This window comes from Columba livia, chromosome 3 (genome assembly GCF_036013475.1).
Source record: "Columba livia isolate bColLiv1 breed racing homer chromosome 3, bColLiv1.pat.W.v2, whole genome shotgun sequence".
Classification (NCBI taxonomy): Eukaryota; Metazoa; Chordata; class Aves; order Columbiformes; family Columbidae; genus Columba; species Columba livia.
In genome coordinates this window covers 110,744,355-110,757,222 of record NC_088604.1, presented here as the reverse complement: position 1 = coordinate 110,757,222, position 12,868 = coordinate 110,744,355, and the positions used below count along the sequence as shown (strand labels likewise).

Sequence of the window (12,868 nt, the reverse complement as noted above, 5' to 3'; positions counted from 1 at the left end):
TTCTTTCATGCTTTTAGTTATATTTTTGATGCATCTACTTTTCTAGAGCTGTGCAGCCATCTGAACTAGTTGGAAGTGTGTGGACAAAGGAAGATAAAGAAATTAATTCTCCCAACCTTCTCAAAATGATAAGGCATACAACTAACCTCACTTTGTGGTTTGAAAAGTAAGTGACTTTCCTGAATCTGCACCTACTCCATTTCTGGACATTTACAGTCCATTCAGAAATATACTGTGTGAAATTCTGTTGTGGGAGAATTCCAGTTTTAAGTTATGCTACAGCTGGTCCTTGCAAGAATTTTACCAGCTTTTTATTCTCAGAATATTTTCAAATATTTTTTCTCTAAATGTTTTCAAAACTTTGATAAATTTTGCATATTTTTTTTTGCTAGAACTTAATATTTGAATTTGGAAAACTTGTCAATGCTTTAATACAAAATCAAATTTTCTTGTGTATTTAGATGCATTGTAGAAACAGAAAACCTAGAGGAAAGAGTAATTGTAGTGAGCCGGATAATTGAGATCCTGCAAGTTTTTCAAGAGCTGAACAACTTTAATGGTGTCCTTGAGATTGTCAGTGCTATGAACTCTGCAGCAGTGTATAGGTTGGATCACACATTTGAGGTACAGTGAAATGTTTTCAATTTTCGTTATGGAAGTGTAATGCAGTGGACCTTATCTACACTAAAAGCCTGTCTTTTCAGTAGACGTGTCTTTCAAAGAAGCAGCAAGGAAAGTAAATCCCCCAACAAATGAATCAGTCGGGGTGGATAATAGAGAGGGTTTTTCTCTTGGTTTCAGAAGCAAGAAATCAATCCTCACTTAAGCAGAAAAAGGCAGCAAGATCCTGAGGTGGTGGTACACTGTCCTCATCGTCACTGACTTAAATATTAGTGGGAGACCTTTACTCTCAGTATTGTTTCTGGGGTACACCTTTACCTGTCTTTCCAAACAACCTGCTTTATCTCTCTTTTTAGCAAATTCCAAGTCGCCAGAAGAAGGTTTTAGAAGAAGCTTATGAGCTAAGTGAGGATCATTACAAGAAATACTTGGCAAAGCTCAGGTCCATAAATCCCCCTTGTGTGCCTTTTTTTGGTAAGTACATTTGGTTTGAATGAGCTGTACCATGCATAAAAATTTGGAAAATATTGAGCTAGGGCACTAATCAGAGTATGAACAATAGTGAGAAACCAGTTTCAATAGGACAGTTGGGTTTGGATTTCAGGTGCCCAGATATTAATTGTATATATGTGAAAGGAAAATTTAAGTGATTAATTGCAGTTGTTATTTGCAGTAAAAATAAATCTGTGATTTCTTGTTTACATATTTACTCATTTTTATTTTGAATGTGGTTTAAACTGTGTTATGACCATAAATGCCTTAAATGGAGCTTAGCTGGAGTCTCTAATGGAGTAGAGCTGAATTGAGGCAGAACAGTTGAGAAAAAGAGTTCAGTGTACTCTTGTCTTGCAAAATGCTGATAGTGTTCAATTGTGTGAGCTTCATGAGCAATAGAAAGATGCACAGAGTTTGAGATTTTGATGCAAAAAAGGTACCTTTCTGGAAAATGCATATTAAAATGTTTAAATTGTTCCCTTATTTGAAAATTAGGTGTGATTATTTTATTGAGCCTAAGAAAGACTTTTTCTAAATAATTGTAGAGTACATAAATTAAATTCTTTAAGAATTCTTTATAACCCAGTCATATGACTTCTTCCTTGTTTTGTACTATATATTAAGAACCTCTTCTTTGTGCTCTTTAGGAATTTACTTAACTAACATATTGAAAACAGAAGAAGGCAACCCTGAATTTCTAAAGCGACATGGGAAAGAACTTATAAACTTCAGCAAGAGAAGAAAGGTAGCTGAAATAACAGGAGAGATTCAGCAGTACCAGAACCAGCCATATTGTTTGAGAGTGGAATTTGACATCAGGGTAAGTGGTGTTATTTCCTTGAGTCCATACACTGAGCTGCTTTTGTGGTGATTCTGTCAGCTGATAGACCATAAGGATAGACTGAATTAATGTAGATTCAGTAAGGCTGAATCAGAGACAAGCAGAAGGCCTGTCATAAAATCTCTCTCAAGTCTCAGTGTAAGGAAGGGCAGAAAACTCAGTACTTGCAATTTGATGGGTTTTGGTTTGTTTTCCCCAGTTCTTGGGATGTTGATAGATAAATCATCTTACTGATCAGTGTTAAACGGGAATAGAAACTACCAGATTCTCCATGTCCTTCACTGAGTTGTGTTTGTTTTGTCCAGTGAGCCCAATTGTCTTTTTCCTTCTTTGTTACACTGCCTTTGTTTCCAGGTTTACCTGATAGCACTGCATTTACATCATGTGTTGACAGCGATGATGCTCATATTTTTCTTTCTCCTGGCATTTGTTCTCCTTGCTCTGTGGCGTTCCCTAGGCAGCCTTTTCTCTGTTTTCCTTTTTTTTTTTTTTTTTTTTGAGCTATATGCTTTTAGATAGTCATAGGACAGTTTATTTTAAGAGATTCTGCAAGATTTTATTTTGTTATTTGTTCTCAGGGTTTGGCAGAATGCCTTGTGAGAGCAGTCTTCCCTGCATCAGTGTGAAGATGGACTACATAAAGCTTCTTCTGAGGGTGTTTGAATTAACCTGGTCTGGTTTTTGCACTTCAGGAAGTATTTAGGATACTGGCATCATTGGTTTTCAGGCCAAGCATAGCAGTAGCAATGCCCAGCCAAGGGCTGGCAACAAACAGATTTAATAACCTAAAAATCTATATTTACTTCTGACTCCAGCATTTTTTCTCTTCTCTGGAACAGCTGGAATAATTTCTGTAGTAGAAACGAACACTGCTAAGCTACTAAGAAACTTTGTTGACAGGTTTTCTGCATTCTTGTATTTCAGAGATTTTTTGAAAACCTGAATCCAATGGGAAACAGCATGGAGACAGAATTTACAGATTATCTGTTCAACAAGTCACTAGAGATAGAGCCACGAAATGTCAAGCCTCCACCAAGATTTGTTAGTATTCAATGTTTTTATTTTTCAAAACATGCTTACATTTGTTTTTCACAGATAGCAGAAGTAATTTTATATCTCTAACTTCGTAAATACAAAGCTACATTTAGGTGATCTTGTGACCTTTTGATTTTGTTTGATATTATCTGTTGTCATTTCAGCCCAAAAAATACAGCTATCCTCTCAAGTCCCCAGGTGTTCGTCCCTCTAATCCAAGGCCAGGTACAATGAGACATCCTACACCCCTGCAACAAGAGCCAAGGAAAATTAGCTACAGCCGTATCCCAGAGAGCGAGACTGAAACTACAGCATCTGCACCAAACTCTCCCCGAACGCCTCTGACCCCTCCCCCTGCTTCCGCCACATCAAGTACTACAGATGCCTGCAGTGTGTTTGACTCGGATCCTTCAAGTCCTTTTCATGCAAGTAGGTGTTAATAGACAGTCTAACAAGAATGTGCGTATTAGATTTTATGGCGTTAAAGAGGTGAAATCATGTTTGGTTTTCTAAGGTGACTATAGAAATAGTTGCATTTGTCTCCTTGTGGCAACAAAAACTTTATAAGTTTTATTCCTTCTCTTTTGATAATTTTTTGTCATAGAGGGAGAAACTGCACAGAATTAGGTGTGTTAAAGAGAGTCTTTGGAGAAACATCGAAACAGAAGGTAGAGATATCCCTACTGCTTATGTGTCCCAAACAAACATTTATGGGATTTGCAGCCATATGGTGGATATATCAGTGCCATCTTTCTGATGGTGAACGATGAGAATAAAAATGAATGTTTTGTGGGTGCCTCATTCTGCTGTCTGCCATTCCGAATTGGTTTCAGTGCACATGCATGGTTTTCTCGCGGAACTTGAAATCAGTGTTTCCCTGCTTTAAATCCGTCAGGACCCATCCACACCTATTTTTCTTCAGTCTTCACCAGCATACAAGGAAGCTCATATTTTATGGTGTGCTTTTAGGAGTTTATAGTGCACATAGCCTGCTTTCATGTATCAGGGCTTTCAAAGGAAATACAAAGTTAGTCCTGTGTTCAGCTGGTTGCCATAAGGAGGTGAAATGACATGCTAAAAGCAGAAGTTGCTTAGCAGAGCAGTGACATTGCTGAGTGTCCAAGCCAGGTCTCTGGAAGAGAATACCTTCAGAAGAAGGTATTTCTTCATTGGTGGATTGGCCCATCAACTGCAGGTTCAGGATATTGTTTTAGTGCAGTTGTGATACAAGAACAACTTTGTATTGTGTTTTTTTTCTCAAGGATTACTTAATGTGTGGGAACTGATATCCACAGAGACGATTGCAGTTCAGAAAAGCAGCAATTGCAAGTTAGGGGGTTGTTTTGTTGTCTTTCTTTAACACCTTCATGATTCATGCTTCTTTTTATGAGCGATTACTTTATTTATGACAGCTTTACTGGCAGCAATAAAGGAAATACACCTAGTCAAACAAAAGTTCATCATTGTCGGGTTTTTTTTTTTGTGTCCACCAGGATCTGCTTCTGTGTCATCCATAAACTTTACTAAAAATTCGGATGAAACTCATGTCCCCCCTCCAGTTCCTCCACGAAGACGACCAGAATCTGCCCCAGCTGAATCCTCCCCATCAAAAGTAAGTAAGGTGAAAAGAGGGCATTTTTTCTGGGAGCAGTGGGCAAGGTAGAAGAGTAACTCGTAGAGATAGTACATGTATTTTTGAAGCAGCATATGTGAAAGAGTAAAGAGCCATGTATTTCAAGTCATCACATCTCTGTCTCGTTATGTCCTGATCCCAAACAAATGAAAATTAACAGATGTGACCTAAATTTAGGGTTAGAAATGTCTCTTGTCTACCGATCCACTATGCTCAGGCCCTCACATTGCTTGTGAGAACTTGAGGCTTCAGGCAGATGTTTCCATCTGTGATAACTGTCCCAGCGTATCATTTTTGGGGTGTATGAGTGAGGGTAAAGAACCGAAGAATAGTCATAAAGGAAAGTGATGTACACAGCTCAGTCCTCCAGATTCATTGGCATATTTGATGCTGTAGTGCTCAGCGCTATCTTTCCCTTTTTGATTACCTGTTCTGCCTGCCTGCTTGAGCCATTACTACATTTTCCTTTTGCATTTGTCTGGCATTTGGGATCTGACCCAGCCTTTGTTGCAGACAGTGTCACGTGTCTCTTTCAGTGGGAGTTGGTTTGTGACTTCAGAGAATTGGGTGTATTTGAAAATGCCACTCAAAATTACTTCAGAGCTTGTATGTCTTTGAAGAGGGCTAGTATATGGCTCTTCAGCAAGTTGTTTTCACGCTACAGGTGACTGTGCTGTCAGCCAGCAGTTTAACACGTCTGTTCCTACCAAAATGTAATTGTAAATATTACATGCATGATAGGGTGTTGAAGATCAATTACCCTGTCACTGTGGTCTGCAGCTTGGGAACTGTTCAATAATTGTGACTACTTAATTCCATCTTCTGAGCATAGTTTTCCCCCGTCGCCCCTGGCCCTGTTCAGCACCATCTACATTTCCCTTTTCCTCATTCTCTTGGAGAAATATCTCGTGTTATTACCCACCCCAAGTGCTTGTTACTGGTGAGGTGGTGGAAGATATCCAGACCTACCCAGCAAGCAGGCCTAGAACTAGCATGGAAATTGTTGCTTTGGCCATTCTTTGCATTGCCTTTGTCCCTCTCTGTGCATCTTCATTCCTTCCGTCTTTGGCTGTTAACTCATGTATTGATGTACCCCTGCTTTCCACCTGCACATCCAGTCTCTGTCTTCTGTCTGCATCACTCTGAGAAGCATGTTTTTCAGGTGTTGCTACTCCATTTTGCTTCCTTCCTTCCCATCTTCATTCTGCGCCTGCTTGCTGTCCCTCTTCTTTAACTGGATGAGAGCAATCTGCAGGGCAGGAGCTCTGCTTCCATTTCACAGCAGGGTTCTTTACTGCCACTCTAAAATTCTATTGAATGAAATGTTTGTTTACCTCAGATTACTTCTGTGCACCTGGACAGCCCACCAGCCATCCCTCCTAGGCAACCAACCTCTAAAGTGTATTCACCAAGGTACTCAGTGCCTGACCGGACCTGCATCTCTGACCCCCCTGAAAGTCCTCCTGTGTTACCACCACGAGAACCTGTGCGAACTCCAGATGTTTTCTCTAGCTCACCACTACACCTCCAGCCTCCACCACTGGGGAGAAAAAGCGAACTTGGTAACACCTTTTTCCCAAACAGTCCGTCTCCGTTTACTCCCCCTCCTCCTCAAATACCTTCACCACACGTAGCACGGAAGCATCTTCCATCACCCCCTCTGATACCACAAGATGTGGACCTCCATTCTGTTGCTGGACCACCTGTTCCTCCACGACAAAGCACTTCACAACATATCCCAAAGCTTCCTCCAAAAACTTACAAAAGGGAGCACACACACCCATCAATGCATCGAGACGGACCACCATTGCTGGAGAATGCCCACTCCTCCTGAACTGTCTCTTGAGTTGGGAGTCGCGTTTTCCTGGTGCTGCATCTGTTGCTGGCAATGGATGCGCTGAACCTGGTGGTGTCAAGGAGTTGTGATGTGTATGCCAAACACTAAAAACTCTCCAATAGATTGGAAATGCAGTGTGCAGAAACGGAATTGCAAAAACAGACGTTCTATTGGAAACACTGGTTAACTTTCTATTCTTGTTCTAGTATGCAGGACATTGTTCTAAAGTAATTAGACAACTGATTGTACCAGAAAATAGCCTTGAGGGACTACTTTGGACAGTTAGCAGAGACTGTATTTGTGTAATGATCAATAATGTCCAGTACAGGAAGGAAAACAGTCTTGTATCCATCAGTTCCATACAGTGGCACAGTTTTTGGAATGAAAACATTATGCACTTTTTTTAAATCTCGAACAGGGAACTTTGTATCCTTCTTAATTTTCCTTTGCTTTACTCCCTGCTTTAAAATACCTTCCTAAAATTATGAGAAGGACTGTGAGGAAGATCTGTGGTACCTAACCAAGCTAGAATTAAGGCAAAGCACTGTATTGTGGTCCTGTTTACAAGTTGTTACAATGAGTAGTGGGGGGGTACCAAGGCTTCACCAAAGAGGTACTTTATTATTATTTTCTGAAATATTATGGTGCCAGTTCAAAAATAAATTTTTGCCAGGAAGCATGATGTCTAATTATTGCTTTCTTTAGATAGAACAGATGAAAGTCTTACATCATTAAGATTACAGCAATTCTTTTTTTAAAAAGCAGCACTATCATCTGAAGACTGTTAATCTCTGCTAGGTTATGTCACGTTCTTTTTAAGGTTTACTGATAATCCATTTCATGGCTAGTAGCTATTTTTCAGTCATGCCATGAAAACAGTCACTTGTGAAAAGGAGCACTCACTGGTCAACTTCCATAATTATTGTCATGTTTTACTAACAGTAGATTAATCAGCATACATAGAATTGCCTTGCAGTTGCATCAATCATGTGTATATAGTGAATGTTGCATAAATATACTTGCAGATTGTTTTTAATTTAATTGAAATAAAGATACAGATATGTTTGGCTGACATATGCTAAATTATTATATGGACAAATGTACAACTCAGTTTTTCAGTTAAGTACTGAAGGAGATAAAAGCACATATTGTGGTACATATTCTTCCTAGTTCAGTGTATGTATTTTAGTAATAAGAGTCTAAAGGGAAGTTGGGTTTGGTATGTGTTACAAAGTAATAATTTATTAATATTTGAGAAGCTGGGTTACTCCCAGATTGAATTATTATATGTTATAAAAAACTTATCACACCTCCTGTATGACACTTGTTAGAAAAATTCAAACTTATTAATCTTTACAGTAGCTGTCTATGTCCAAAATACACATGACAGAACATGTACTGGTGTAAGTATCATGACATGGTTTATTCATAGACCTGCGTACTACTCTTCAACTCTAGATGATGACAGTAATACTTGGCAGTTATTGAAGAAATGAAGCTCTGTGATCTCCACTACACTATGTATGTGAAGTGTAAAGTATCTCATCTTCAGTTAGTATGGCTCATGGGTCAAAGTAAAATTCTACCACATTTTCTCTTTGGAAGAAGAATATGTTTCAGCATCTTGGAGAGCTCTGTCATTAGAGATGGTGTTAGTTGAATGATGATGGAAATCACCTTTTTTTTTAATGCTTTCTGCAATGCTGTTTGTCAGTGACCCTTCATCCTTTAGTGTGGTCATTACATTTCAGAAAGTGTTCTGGTTTCATCAACAAGAATGACAATTTTTGTCATAGTCAAATGTTGGAATTTGTCAGTTGTTTATCTTTTTTATGTCTTTGCAATGTTGTTTTGAAATATTGTCCTGGCAAAAGAAGGAAGAGTGAAGATCTCTAAACCTTGTTTCAGCGGAGAATATGATGTGGGAGCTTTGTAAAAACCCTCAAGCTACAGGAGGCATGGTTTAGATTATCAGGTCTTTGGATATTAATACCATGATGGGCATGCTGTTGGCAATGTCATCTAAATTATTAGCTCATTGGTGGATTACCAGGGAAAACTCCTTGAATTTAGACTTGGTGTGTCTTCTGTATACTCTTGTCTGTGCTATTTGGCAGCCAAGACAGGCCATGCAGAAGGAATGATCCAGTGGTTAAGTTGCTCAGCCAGAAGGAGAGATCTCACATGGGTCCTGCTAATCAACAAGCTTCTTGAATTGTCAGTAGGTCTGTTTCCCTTTCTGAAATGGGGAAAGCTGTTTTGCATCTTTGTGGTTGAGGATAAAAGTCCTTTACTGGTGAGGCACTTGGAAAATAGGTGATAATGGTCACCATGCAAGAACATAACCTGAACGTGCTTTGGAGCCTAGCAGAATGGGTCAGTCAGCGCACAAATCATGGTGTTGACTCAGCTGCAAACAGGGAAGACAGGATGAAAATCAAACCTGTTGCGTTTAGAATAGGAGTTTTGACTACAACTGCTAAGCCACTGGCTGGTCAAAGGACAACTTTGTTTACGTTAAAAATTATTAATCTGGAATGACTTCTTATTTTGACCATGTTTACATTTGCGACAATATTTTTCACATAGAAAGTCTCCTTGGTAAAATGACCCTGGATGGTCTGGTGTGTCCTGGGATGATGATGTGGCCAGGACAACGAAACATGCTAGTGTGGAGGTTAGGTGAGTTGCTGTATGACTCTGGAGTGCTGATGTCACACTAAACAACCACAGACTCTGTAGGCAGGATTATAGAGGTCAGCAGAACTTAATACGTGTGGTACTTAATAGCTGTTTCAGTTTAAGGTTTCTACTTTATGTATAGTCTAGTGCAACAGTGAAGCGTAACCTGGGTTGGTTAATTTTCTTCCAGACTGTTGTGGTTGTGTGTTAGCTCAGAAAAGCCCCCATGGAATTTCTAAGTGCTGGGATCCCCAAGTGCAAGGTCCTGCACTTGAATCAGGATAAACCCTGCATCAATACAGGCTGGGGAATGAAGGGATTGAGAGCAGCAGAGAAGGAATTGGGGCTACTGGTGGATGAAAAATTGGACATGAACCAGCAATGTGCGCTTGCAGCCCAGAAGGCAAATCTTGTCTTGGGCTGCATCAAAAGGAGCATGGCCAGCAGGCAGAGGGAGGTGATTCTGCCCCTCTGCTCTGCTCTGGTGAGACCCCACCCAGAGTCCTGTGTCCAGCTCTGGAGTCCTCAGTACATGAAAGACACCGACCTGTTGGAGAGGGGCCAGAGGAGGACACCAAAATGATCAGAGGGCTGGAACAGCTCTGCTGTGAGGACAGGCTGAGAGAGTTGGGGTTGTTCAGCCTGGAGAAGAGAAGGCTTTGGGTAGACAGTATTGTGGCCTTTCAGTATTTAAAAGGGGTCTGCAAGAAAGATAGAGACAGACTTCTTAGTAGGACTTGGAGTGATAGGACAAGGAGTAATGGTGTTAAACTAAAGGAGAGGAGATTTAGACTACATACAAGGAAGACACTTTTTCTAATGAGGGTGGTGAAACACTGGTGCAAGTTGCCCAGTGAGGTGGTAGATGCCCCATTCGTGGAGACATTCAAGGCCAGGCTGGATGGGGCTCTGAGCACCCAGATCTGGTTGAAGATGTCCCTGGTCATGGCAGAAGGGTTGAACTAGATGAGCTTTGAGGATCACTTCCAACCCAGACCAATCTATGATTTTGCAAGATGTGTGCATTTGCTCCTGTTGAGTGTGCTGTATGGAAAATCAGGTATTGTGCTGCCTGGTGACCTCAACGTGCTGTTGTCATGACATTCTGCAGCTCAGGCAGATTTTCTGTAACTATCTGCTGATGAAGAATATTGTCCTGCTGCAGGTTCGATACTGTGGAAACATTTGAGTGCTCCATCCTGAAGAAGCCATCTTCAGTGTGGGCTAACCTGTTTCTCTAATATGCCCCTCTCTTAAATCAGGGAGAGACAGGTCTCGGTAAGAGTATGTTTATGCTGATGCACTGGATTTAGATCCTTAAAGATTTAGATTGGCAACTTTGTGGGACGTTTAATTATTTTTCTTTTGTGTGTATCTTAAATTAGACTTTCTGTTTAATTGGGTCTGATTCAAGTTTGGTGTTGTCACTGTAGGTACCACTGTTGAAGGCAGCAAGTTATTGTGCTTCAGGGAGGTTTATTTTGTTATAAACTTGGAAGTTTCTTTTCAGCCTGAAAAGGTGCTGGAACAAATTTTCATCACAGCAGGCTGTATGGCAACACCAGTGCATTATAATAAGCATCAGTTCCTTTCTTTGTGGCTGTTGTCTCGGCCTAATGTGGCATTTTACAGAGGCAGCCACTACTACTGGTATTTCTAGCATTTCTGCAATTTCAGCTCAGCTAGAAAGAGCCCCTCATTTGTTAACATTTGTCTTACAGGTTGTATGAAAGTTAAACAAAATGTTTCTTAATGCAGTATGCAAAAGTTTCTTCTTGACTTTCTCCTTGCCTTCTTTCCCAGCCATCAAGGAGGGACTTGTTCCAAAGGGCTGCTTTAAGATGATGTTAAGAAGTTTATAACTTCTTATGGGTTGCCCTGCCCCACCCCAAAAACCCACTCTTAGTCGTTGAATTATAATTCCAAAACCAAGATTATTAATGGGCTGAAGCCTTTTTTTTTAAATTATTCATTACAGAGAGAAACCTGTGGCCCAGTATAGTTGTAAAACCAAAAGCATTTTAAACTTATATTGTAAATGCCATGCCTTATTTTCCATTTAAAAAACACCCTTAAGTGCATTTTTCTGTCAACTTTGAGCAAATTTCCCTTTTGCCTTCAGTGAAAAATAGTGCACTAAGTAGCCAACTGCTGCAGCATTATAAAGCAAACAAAGTAAAAAAATAAGTCGCTTTTTTAACTTTCTAGCCAGCAAATGTGAAATTCTGTATCAAGTGGTTGAAAAAGTGAAAAGGAAAAATAAATTAAAACACCATATGTCAGGTGCATGACAATTTTAGTAGCTGCCAAACATGCCTTCTATAAAAGAATATAATACCTTTAAAAATAAGGGTAGATGATCGGGGTCCACGCTGCTGGAATTGCTTTGGACAAATTTATTCAAATCTATGTTGGAATAAGCCTTTTTTTGGCTTGTGAAAAAAAGACAAATTTTAGGTTCCAGTAAGTTTCTTCCACTATGTGTGTACATTTGCCTCTGTTTGGCGGCATGATTACTTGCCAGAATCAGTAAATGCTAAAAGCTATGTCAGTTCAGTTGTTTAAAAAAACAAACAAATAAACAAAAGAAAACAGGGAAAGAGAAGTGGTAAACAGGGTAAACTTCAGCTGGTACATCTGATTACTGGTGTACGGAGCTGTCTGCAGATCATCTTTGTATACTGTGTCTGCAGTGATATTCAGATTGCATTTAAGAGAAAGTGTAAGAGTAGCTGTTACCTTTTGGCATTAAAAGATATGTCCTAAAAATATTTTTTTAAAAAAAGCCTTGTGTATCCCAAAAGTTTATACTTTGAATTTGTAAGGTATACTGGAAGTCCTTGTAGTTTGAGACTGGTTACCTTAAGCTTAAATACTGTGTGCTTTACATTAACGACAAACAGGAGTCTGCTACAGATGTCTGTTTTACTCAGGATAGTAAAATACTAAAAGACAAACTGGCTTTGAGCAACTACATGAAGACAGGTAAGCAAGGTGTATGTACGGCAGGGGGCACAAAATGGCCCTTCAACTGTGTTGTTCTCTTGCACAAGTTTATTAATTGGAGGTGTTACTCCAGCTCTGCAGCTTTCTATCACAACCTAATGCATCAAAGGATCTGCAGTCTGGGTAAATACTGTCTCTTGAATTTTACTGTATGAATTTTTTGGGTAGGTAATTTCATATAAGAGCCTACATCTCATTAAATCAGGTTGCAGTAAATGAAGGGACATTGTATTTAGTATCTCTTATCTGTCAATAGGCAAAACATCTGCTTTCAAATAAGAGAAAATAAATGAAAACTACTCGCAAGTAGAAACTGCTTAATATTCACAGTAGCCTGCTCCATTGAATCCACCCTACAAAACAAAAGTGGCCAAAGACAGTATTACACATGCCCTAGCTCCTCTCCTGTTCAGGCATGAGCAAGGGACCCAAACAACTTTGTGTAGTGTTTGAAAAAAGCAACTGGATTCCTTGGAAACTGTTGAAGTAGTTCTTGCACTTACTGAAGAATATTTGTTCTTGTACTTTACTTGTACTGAGGTGAAAATATTCTTCAGAACTTGTGAAGGAAGCCAGGATACATTGCAACTCTTGGGGAAAAAAGTAGGAGAAAGTGCCTGTGTTATATAAATTTAGTAGACTTAGGGCTGTACCAGCAGGATCTTGACCAGAAGCCTAGAGAGCAAGTCAGCTGAGTGCTGGGTGAGAGTCTTGGAAC

The 12,868-nt window shown here is 39.7% G+C and overlaps 1 protein-coding gene across 6 annotated transcripts in view; it reads left to right on the top strand.

The window, feature by feature from the left end:
* SOS1 (SOS Ras/Rac guanine nucleotide exchange factor 1) overlaps window positions 1-7,534 on the top strand; it is a 49,663-nt gene extending 42,129 nt beyond the window's left edge. For 5 of the 6 annotated variants that reach the window (XM_065059056.1, XM_065059060.1, XM_065059058.1 and 2 more), the window contains 8 exons: window positions 47-166; window positions 462-624; window positions 978-1,095; window positions 1,764-1,936; window positions 2,882-2,998; window positions 3,157-3,421; window positions 4,486-4,604; window positions 5,965-7,534. In XM_065059056.1, the coding sequence (XP_064915128.1) occupies window positions 47-166; window positions 462-624; window positions 978-1,095; window positions 1,764-1,936; window positions 2,882-2,998; window positions 3,157-3,421; window positions 4,486-4,604; window positions 5,965-6,459 (1,570 nt within the window). In that variant the 3' untranslated portion in view covers window positions 6,460-7,534. The remainder of the gene's footprint in view (window positions 1-46; window positions 167-461; window positions 625-977; window positions 1,096-1,763; window positions 1,937-2,881; window positions 2,999-3,156; window positions 3,422-4,485; window positions 4,605-5,964) is intronic. The other variant, XM_065059057.1, reaches the window with a different exon arrangement.
* Window positions 7,535-12,868: the final 5,334 nt, after the last annotated feature.